At 48.3% G+C, this 10522-nt stretch overlaps 1 protein-coding gene across 1 annotated transcript; it reads right to left on the bottom strand.

The window, feature by feature from the left end:
* Positions 1–5367: 5367 nt before the first annotated feature.
* On the bottom strand, positions 5368–7613 carry LOC120682170 (BAG family molecular chaperone regulator 1-like). Its single transcript, XM_039963949.1, has 2 exons — positions 7233–7613; positions 5368–5986 (listed from the first exon to the last, which is right to left on the bottom strand). The coding sequence occupies exons 1-2, from the start codon at positions 7477–7479 to the stop codon at positions 5757–5759; spliced, it is 477 nt and encodes a 158-aa protein (XP_039819883.1). The 5' UTR covers positions 7480–7613; the 3' UTR covers positions 5368–5756.
* Positions 7614–10522: the final 2909 nt, after the last annotated feature.

Genomic DNA, 10522 nt, shown 5'->3' with positions numbered 1-10522 from the left:
TCCAAGAAGTTCCCAAGCTGCGGCTCATGCATGTGGCAAGTACTGCTACCTGATTGCTGAACGTGTGCAGGACGCATAGTTAACAGTGATCCAGGTCCGGGTTGATGGAGCGTGCGGCACGTGCGGCCGCACATGCTCCTATTTTGTTAGCTTTAAAATTTTTACATAGTCCATCACGATCAAGCTCATTAGCTTAATAATTATTAATTAGCTCTTTTGTTCCTAACCGGCCGGTCCAAATATAATTAGAGGTGGTAATAGGGCCGGCTTAGAAGGGGGCAGGTAGGGCGACGGTCCGGGGCCCATGGAGTAGAGGGGCCCAAGATTTAGTATGCAGTAGGTAGTAATATTAGACCAACTCGGAGTATATGAGCAGACAGTCAGGTACACAGGCAGTCACGTACGTCTTCTGGACTTTCCATCGTTTTGTGATGTGATCGCGACTCGGGATTCAGCGTTTCGCCCCGCCCGGCGCCAGATGTTCTTCTTCTCCATATGACCAGACACCAACACGGGAGACCGGAGTCCGACAGACTCACGCACACGCATGCCGGGCCGGCGCGGCGGCACCACGACATCGCAGCCCGCGTGAGCATTTGCTGCATAGGCACTAGCATTAGCACTCTAACAGGTCGCAGGTAATGAGCCGTAAGTTTAGTTTTTTAATTGTTAGGGTTCTTATTTGAGGTAATCATAATTCACATGATCGTAATAATACTTTTATGTTCTGGTATTTTAGTTTATAATATTAACATTATCTTGATGAATTATAAATATTATTTAAATTTCTATCTTACTTTTAGTTACTATTTTAAATAAAAAAATAATTGGCATAAAGGGCCATAGTGTCTAGCTCGCCCTGGGGCCCTTGAAAACGATGAGCCGGCCCTTGTGGTAATAAATTATAGTTATGTTAGTCTTTCACAATCTAATTTGATTTTATATATTTTTAGCTTAAATTTATATAATACTAAAGCCCGCTGCTTTTAGGGTTCACCCCTTAGATTACCTTGACTAAATTTTAAGATCCTAGACACACGCCTCTGGACAAAAGGTCCACTAGCTTGCCTAGTTATCCTTGAGTTTAGCAGCTGCCGATTCATCTTCACGCAATCACATTGTCACCCTTCGCGCTCACACATTCATCTTTTATGATATAAAAATCACTTTAAGTCATATTTTCTGCAAATCTAGGAAATATAATTATGACAAATCGCACTTAATGATCGGGATATGATAGCACTAGAGAGATGTCATAGAAGATTGATTTTGTATCATTAAATATTTTATTTTAATGAATACGATAAGAATAAAGTTATTTAAGTGAAGATTATGCAATTAAGACATATTTAATTTCTATATAATATAATATATTATATTTAATATCTGATTGTTTTATTTCACTAGTCTATTAGGTCAATCTCAGTTCAAGTTTCATTGCATAGTTTCAAAAAATAGAGAACTAGGTAATCATGGCATGTGAGTTGGGGATGAAACTCTCCTCTCAGGCCAATCTTAGTGGGAGTTTCATAGAAAGTTTTATATTAAATTTTATATGCCACATCGGCATTTTTGATAACTTGGCATGATCACTATGAGAAGAGAGGAGAGAGAGTTTCATGGGATGAGAGGAGAATTCATCCCCATGAAACCCATATGGCACGATTATCTAGTTCTCTGTTTTGAAAAACTGTGCAATGAAACTTGCACTGAGATTGGCCTCCCTCTCTGCTCTCCTCATAATGATCATGCCAAACCATCAAAAATAATGATGTGGTATATAGAATTTAATGCATGAAACTTTTTATGAAACTACTTTTGAAATAGGCCTTAGAGCAGCGTTAATAACCCAGCCGGTCAGTCAGCTGGATGGGTGCGCATGCACCCGCTGCTGCCCCTGCGAGCTGTAGGCACAGCTGCAGGTGGACGGTTGGCTGCATGTAGGCCCACCAGCAGAGATGCATGCATCCGCTTGGGCCGGCGGCAAGCAAAATGCATGCTTTTTTTTCTATCCTCTCCTTTTTTATATATATATAGAATTTAGTCAGCTTGCAGTTTGTTATACTTATTCTTAGATCGCACTTTAGAATACTGCAGAGGGCCGCGCTTTATGTTGGCACGACGCTGCGACGATCTTCGCTCCCTCCCGTGCGTGGAAACGGCGTTCCGACTGCTACGCCACGTGACGCATGGCCACCTGCACTTCCGTTTAGGTGCCAGTGAAGCGATCGACAGGAACGAGACTACGAGAGTACTCCGTAGGAAGCTTTGCTGGTTTGGCATGGTGGGTACGCATGCGTATGCTGCCAGGAGAACGGTGCATGCTCTGTCTATCAGTCTATGACGCGGACGGAAACACTGAACCGGACTGTCTCCCGTCGTCCTCGCGCTCGCGCGGGCGGCGTGGGAGACCAGCTGCCGCCGTCCCTCTCTCCCGCCGCGTCGCTGCCTGAGCGGGCTGCCGGCAACTCGCGTGGCCCGTGGAGAAGGCGGTGGCATGGCCTCCCACCTCCTCTCCGGCTGATCTAGGCGGGCGCGACCTCCCATGGTCCTCGGAGCGAGCTCGTCGGTACGGGCCGCCCCCGCGGCGGCAGAGGCTGTGGCCTTCGGATCTGGCGTCGTCCTGGCCGGATCTGGGGGCTGCGCGGCGGGGGCGCACGTTTCTGTGGCTGGGCGCGGAGTGGAGGTCCAACGGTGACCGGAGGTGCTGGAAGACGGTGGCGACGGCGGCCTCGGCCGGCGCGGGCGACGCTAGCGGTGGTGCCGTCGCAGTGGTACTTGTGGTGTCTGTGGCCGGCGCAGGACGTGGACGGTGGTCAGTGCAGGGGCCGGGGCGCACCGGCGCGGCCCATGCGCAGGGACGGCGGCGGCGACGGCAGCTGCGGTCTGCAAGGTGCAGGGCGCGGTGGGCTCAATGCTGCGGGAGGCCCTGTGTGCGGGACGCCTGAGTAGCTGGCCGCTCTTGGCCAGGGTGGTCGGGAGGTGGTGCTGGCGGACATATGCATGCGGACAGTGGGGACAGAGGTGAGATGGTGGTGCTCCCCTTCTCCTCTCCTCGACGACTATGCGGGTTCGGCGTCGCCTCGGTGGCGGGGCCGGGTGGCTTGCGCTGGGTGCTCCCAGCACAGGTATATTCTCGCGGTGTCATGGCGGCATTGTTGGGATGTTCCGGGCCATCTTCCTGGCAGTGGAGTTGCGGGGGAGGCGAGGAACTTGTTTGCTGCTGCTTGTCTGTGAATGTGCGTAAGGCGCGGTGTTTATCCAGGCGAAAGCCCTCACCGGCACTCTTGCGGGTGGTAGTGGTGACAGCGACTTTGGGGCGTCGTTCTCCTGGTTGGGGGCATCACTATGGGGAGCTGTGTCCTGAAACATGGGGTCTTGGGGTGAAAACCCGGTCCAATCTACTGGACGAGCGACGGCGGCGTCATCGGCGTCGCACCCTCCTTGGAGACGCCGCTTATGGAGACTCGTATCGGCTTGTGGCAGTGTGGGGTGGTATGGATGGCCTGTGTGCAGCGGCAGAGGAAGTGCTCAAGGTCTTTGTGTTGGCGGCAAGGTGCAGAGGGCCCATGTGTGCTGAAGGTCTTATATCGGCACGCATGGCAGTGGTGACCTCGGTGACGGTTGGGCGGAAGTGGTGCTCTCAAAGTGGTTTCAGATATCTGAGCCCTTGGTAGAGGAGAGGCGGTGGGTGAGGCGAGGCCCCCACGGAGAGTGGCCGGGATCAGTGGTTTTCATTGGTGCCGTGATGGGAGTTTTCTGCTGTCTCAACACTGGAGCAGGGGGATCGACGATCATGGGTGTGCGGCTTGAGAGTGACAGTCCTATGGTGGAGGAGTTCAGGTGGCTGCTCGGACTTGCAGCGGACTGCGGATTATGACGTGACCCAGCGTTGGTGACGACGGCGCAATTTTGACGGCTTGCTTCAGCTTCTCTCCCAGGTAGTGGTAGTTTAGTGTTGTGTTGTGTGTGTTTTGTTTTTGTGGTGTACGCTTCGACGCGTTATGTACGAATGTTTTTTCTTCTTATATGACAGAACAGTGCTCCTGCTATTATTTAAAAAAAAGTCTATGACGCCCTCTGATTGATTGACAGATATCAGTTGAGCGTCAGATGGTCAGTGAGTTCAGAGATATCAGTCCTCGAGAATCGGAACTGTACTCCGTCCTAAAAAAATCGAACTGGAGTCAAACAATTTTAAATTTAACTAAATTTATACAAAATATACTAACATTTGAATTTTCAAATAGATTTAGTATGAAAATATATTACATAATTAATCTAATGATACATATTTTGTAAACATAAATATGTAACCCTCGTGGCCAACGATCGACAAAGGCGTGAGCGATTCACAGCGAGACACAGGGATTGGGGCAGAGCGAGGACAGCTTCCTCGTCCTGAGATTCATTTCTTGTTATGTTTCTTGTCTTCCATGTTCGGCCCCGTTTGGAAGGGCTTCACCAGCGGCTTCACGAGCGGCTCCAGGTGAACCCCTCCCAAACGTTTGTTTTGTAACCGGCTTCACGTGTGAAGCCGGTCCTGAAGCCATCGGCGGCTTACACAGGCAAGGTGAAGCCATGAAATCGTGGCTTCACGCGGCTTACACATCAATCTAACAAGTGAAGCTGTTTTGCCAAACATTTTCTAAAACGGCTCCAACTCCACCAGAGAAGCCGCTCCATCTGAGGAGCCGGAGCCGGAGCTGTTTTTGAAAGAGCCGAAGCCCTGCCAAACAGACCCTTCATTACACGGGCTAAGTAACCGACCACACACACCGGCCTCAGGCCCACCTACAGCGACATTATTGTCCAACCGACAATGGAAGGCGTTGGCGTACTCCTAGCGACGCTTCTTCATGTCGATGGCGCGCTCTGTTGGGGCATGACAAAATATTAATAATATTTTATGTAAATTTAGTTAAATTTGAAATTATTTGACTTCTTGAGAAACGAGAGTTGCATTCTTTTTAGGATGGAGGGAGTAAATTTGGCACTTGCAGCCTCATGCCATCAGCGTACTACAGCCAGCCGGACACCCAATTTCTTGGACTGGCAGCAACGGTGCACGCGGCGCCTTAGATTCTGTCATTTTGAAATTGGAAAATTTGGATATGTATCATTAAAAGATCTCAAAGTTAGATATATATCATCATTATCTCACTGACATGTGGGGTTCACATGAGTCAATAACATGTGAGTCACGATGGTATATATCTAACTTTGAATTTTTTTAATGGTATAGATCCAATTTCTTCTTTGAAATTTGAAGCAACCGTTTGTCAGTCCAGCAATTTGTCAGAGAATATAGGCGATCGATTTTTTTTTACCGCAGAACAATGTACACTACACATAGCCGACGAAGGATAGCCCAAGGAGTTACCAATTATAGGCATCGGTTCATCACCCAAAGCTGAAAAATAGTTTATCTCCACTATAGTTGGAGCCTTGGAGGCTAAGGCCTTTCGAAACTCTGTGTGGGACTTGCTAGGCATGCGTGATCTAAGTCTGATTTTTTTCTGAACAACCTTACATAGCATGCATGGCAGCCACACTCAGCGCGGTTACAAGTGCATCATCATGTACTACGCTAACTCTTCTCACAAAAGAGGGGCTTTCCTTTGCCCATACATGGAGTGGTACTTAGCACTGATCAATAGCAGGCGATTACCAACAGGAGCAACTAGCTGATGATGATACTGGTTTACTCTATCAGTTATTCAGTTAGGGTAGTGGCAGGCCAGGCCGGGCCGGACTTACACCTTGATAAAGTTCTGATACGGGCTCTGCACGGCCTGGGCCGCGAGCGCGGCCCGGAGCTTCATGTCCTTGAGGGCAGGGTCCTCGAGGAGGAGCACCTTGTCCTTGTCCCTCACGCCCACCATGTGGAGATGGTCGCTGTCCTCCCTCTCCTTGCCCCGGAACAGCAGCCTCTGCTCCCTCGGCTCCAGCCCTGTCACCATGGACAGCACCACCTTAAGCTCCCCTGCAACCATTTTGCACGGGCACACGTTAGATCTCGAGCCAAAATGATTATATATGGATGTATTTGATTTATTCCTATGTAGCGACAGACATTATTTTTTAAAAAAAAACAAGCACAATTGTTCACTGTTTATGCTTTGCTAGGTGACAAAATATGGGAAGGTTCCACTCGGGATCACCAGCATATGCTTGCAGGTATGCAGAGGCTGGTCATTGTGCAGAACGCAGACATGCCCATGTCACTGTTTGTGTTTTTTTATTACATGAACAACCAGCAGTGATCTGGTGCCTTGCCTGTTGAGTTGTTGAGGGTGACACACTCGTCAGTCATTTTATTGCTGGAGTAGGTGACCTCGCAAGTGGACATATCATGCCTCTCATATTTCTCTGATAAGACTTAGGATTTCAGAAGGCTCAATGCATGATGAGAAATGTGCATACAATGCGTGGATCTGGCTGTGTAAACAAAACCACAGGTTGTGCCAAACTGTATTGACCTGTTCAGTTTCTTGTCGCAGCTGATTCTTACTTTCGGTATTCAGCATCCATCAGGGGCCAAACTACAACTGAACAATGGAGGCATGGCCTTTTCAGGTGAACTCGACACACAGGTCATTGCAATGCGGGGTCCATCTAGAACCGAACAGCTCAACTAGCATCGATCTCTACTGACGCATCCGCACACTTCAAACCTGAAACTTTGATTGAACCAACTTGAGATGTACCCAGCCCCAGTTCCAAAGCCTTTATCGTGTCTATACAAAGAGCTTTGTATATGGGTAGGTTGGCCTCACCAGTTGAGAACGAGTAGTTTTGTTCCTGGCTAGGCTGCTTTTTCATGAGACTCTCGGTTGTATTGTAGTGTCGTATAGTCTTATTTTTTCTTGTTGAGGTGTGCGTGCGCCCCTTATGGCCCGCGTTGTAAAAAACTCATTTCTTTTCTTCTTAATGCAATGATACGCAGCTCTCCTGCGTATTCTCGAAAAAAAAGCTTTGTATATGTGATATTCATCTTTTCTTACTACAAAAGGTGCGCTAATAACACATTGGAGAGAAGCCCCAGGGGGAAAAAAGGCCAAAAGAAATCATGGTCAAATCAAATTCCCAGGAACACATTCTACCAATCTCAGACACAACTTTACCGAAAAGATCAGATGGCTTTTCGTTGGGCAAACTTGAAAGGATTGGCGAGCAAATGAGCAGCAAACAAAAGAATTTCTGCACACTACGAAAGTACGAATACTCACCAAATGTGCAGGTAGCCCCAATGGAGACGTCATGCCAGGAGAAGCCGGTGGCGACCCGGACGGTGATGACCTCGACGTCCCCCTTCCCGTCCCTCTTCTGCACCAGCATGCCCCCCGGCCTCACCTCCCACTCTATCTCCCCACGGCCGCTGCCGGCATCGCCGCCGTCGCTGCTACTGCTGCTGGCAGCGCTGCTCTTGGAGGAGCTCCTCCTGAACAGCTTCTTGGAGTACCTCAGCTTGATCATCTCCGAAGCTAAGCGGCAAGGTGCTGCTCTGCAGTCTAGCTCTTGCAGCAATGGAGGGCAGAGCAGAGAGCAGCAGTGTGCGTGGTGCCAGAATGCAGGTGTGGCCACAGAACAAGAGGCCACACTTTGTATATAATATATAGGGGAAGTAAGACTAGAAGCAGGGTCGCCATGGCTTGAGGACAAGCTTTAGAAGCGTGCGTTTGTTTAAAGAGAAAAAGGGCGCCGAGACGAGGGGCGGGGACGGACATTGTGACAGGTGATCAGCAGGTGATCCTCGCTTCGCATTGTCCAAAGCAGGTAGTTGCTGACAGACACAAAGGCAAAAAAACAACTCGCTCCGATTTGCAAAGACAGTGTGTAGACCGCAGGGTTCCGTGAAGCATCAGGCCACGGGTTAAAAAAAAATTAACTGTTAATCTGCCATACAACATTTCTACGAGCACTGAGTGGAACAATGAGAAATGCCAACGAACAGCTACTGACAGAGAAATGCATGCTCGGTCAAAGGAACTTTCAGCCACTTCGGATAGAAATCACTGTCATTATTCATGTGATTTTCTACTGCATGCTCTCCATGCTTGTAAAACCGTAACGTGTTTGTCATTTGGGTTTTGTTGGGTAAAGTGGGTGAAGCGGCTCGATAGAATAACGCCGTGCATGCCGGCCGGCCAGTGCGACCGCATCCACATGGCCACATGGGAGTTAGCAAAGCGCACGCACGCATGCATGGTGAGTAGGCAGGCTAGCTACCGCTAGCTTTGGCTCCTTTCTAGAGCTTGGGCACAGAGAGAGAGAGAGAGAGCACGATGATTAGGTAGGGCTGTCGGATTAGGCCGCAAACCTACCGGGATTATTGTAGTGGCCGGCGGTTGGGCGCAACCGCGCAAGTTTCCCGGCTTGTGTTCCGCGCCCGCTGCTGGCCACTGAGATAGACAGCACTACTTACTCCGTCCCATGAAAGACTGTTTGTTTATCTTTCAAATTTTATCTTACAAAAAGATTGGACGTTTAGATTATAGTAAGTTCATCTAATTAAAGCAATACCAAATATAAAGAACTAATTGCATTAAGAAGGGCATAAAGAGCTAGTCAAATGTTAAAGCAAATATTACTTTTCTAATTCCAGTGCATTATTTGCATTTATTGAGGATCTATAGACTAACTAAACAACGTGATCTTCAATCATAACTGCTATAGATAATTAGAGATAACATGATGATTTTTCACTACTAGTAATTCTAATTTTTTTATAAAAAAAACAGTCTTTGTGGGACGAAGGGAGTACAACAGTAACACACATTCGAATTCATCAGGGACACGAAAAAATGATGGTGTGTGATGATTGTTCAGAGCAAACCGTGATAATGTTTGGCAGCATTAGTTATGGTTACGTTGAGGCTTTAAGGGGCTTTAGCGGTGGTTAGGGCAGCATGTGGGGCTTGACAATTTTTTATTTCTATGAGGTTTGGACTCTTGTTTCCTGTATTCCTGTGTGAGCTAGTCCATCCAAACTATATCTGAATGCATTTGTAGTTTATCTGTTGCGATACAGTTGTGATGCTTTGATCTTTGCAAGACAAGCGTACGTGTACGTAGTTTGTCGACTTGTCGTAGGATGGCACCGGCCTGCTGTGCTGGCATTCAAAACTGAAAGCGTAAAGGCGATTTTCTCTTTAACTTGCATGTCAGCTTATAATTGATGTACTGCAGGAGAAAGGCAGTGGATATGATATGATAAACAACAGAAATGCATAAGTATTTAAAGGTCCCAAAAAAGATTTTTGTTTAAAAAAGAGAGAGCACAGATTCCATCTGACTCTCCTGATGGTCTACTGTGCAAAAACAAGCAGATGAATAGATGTTGCCCCTCTCCCTCTGGTTCAGGCGCTCAGCCTCCAGTTCGAGGGGGTAAAAATCATACTACTTATTCGATGGTCAACTTGATGACAGGTCCCAATTATGCGTGCAATGCAGCCAGACCCAGTTGCTAGCTAGCCGACATGGTTAACCCTTCAGAGAAAACCACCACCATACTAACGATGACCATCATAATACGGCTCTGTCCAAATTGTCCCTCGTCTGAAGTCTGAACAGCATTACGGATTGGCTACTTCGAACAAGTTCATCAGCGGCTCTGCATGCGCATGTGGTGAGTACAGATAGATAGTAGCAGATACCTCCAGCATCCCGTGCGCAGTTCATTATCCTTCGAGCCGAGCCAAATCAAAGCATCTCGATCCCTCGCCATCTCCCCGTGCGCAGCGCGCGGCGGCGACACGCACGCAGGCTCCCGGCGGCCGGCGCACATGCGGCTTGCCGGCTTGCGGCGGATCGGGATTCCCCGCCGGCCGGCCGCCGCGCGTGGCGACGACGTACGATCTTGCTTGGCTGCCGGTCTGGCCCTCGGATCGAGCATCCGGGCTGCGAGCTCGCTCGTGGCGTGCGAATGGCGTTGAGAGACTGTTGCGCCATGTGATGCGTGTCCGATCCGCCGCCGGCCGCCTGAGATTAGTACCACACATGGTAAGAGAGTACCCTTTGGCCTGGCTAGGCGCCGCGGTCGGCACGAGCGAGCGGGAAAGGCTTCAGAGGCTGGTGCTGTGCTGTAAGGAGAACAGTTTCCGGCTGCCTGTGGTGTGTGGCTGGTCTACCGATCATCCGTAGATGAGCATCTGCTCGGCACATCGTGTAACGCCTCGATATTTTGCCTGGGTCACCAAAGCAAAATTGGTCATGGTATTTAGAAACTAAGCAATAAATATTAAATATGATTTTATGCATAATCAACCAAGAAAAATAGAATCGAATACATTTATGTGTGCATGCATGTGTATGTGTGTATGTATGTGCCCATGTTTATGCACTTTGGCAATCAATAACTCACAAACCAATAAAGGTTTACATATGAAATTGTTATGGCATGTCACTAATGTCATGATAAACCAAAGTCTAATTGAAGTAAAGTGAGAAAATGAAATTTTACACATGAAATGACAAGTCTTTTGAATCATGTTTTTTTTAAAGATTTAAACAATCTTTC

The sequence above is a fragment of the Panicum virgatum genome, chromosome 7N (assembly GCF_016808335.1).
Source record: "Panicum virgatum strain AP13 chromosome 7N, P.virgatum_v5, whole genome shotgun sequence".
In the NCBI taxonomy this organism is placed as follows: Eukaryota; Viridiplantae; Streptophyta; class Magnoliopsida; order Poales; family Poaceae; genus Panicum; species Panicum virgatum.
The sequence above is the reverse complement of the archived record's forward strand: the minus strand, read 5'-3'. Positions and strand labels throughout refer to the sequence as shown.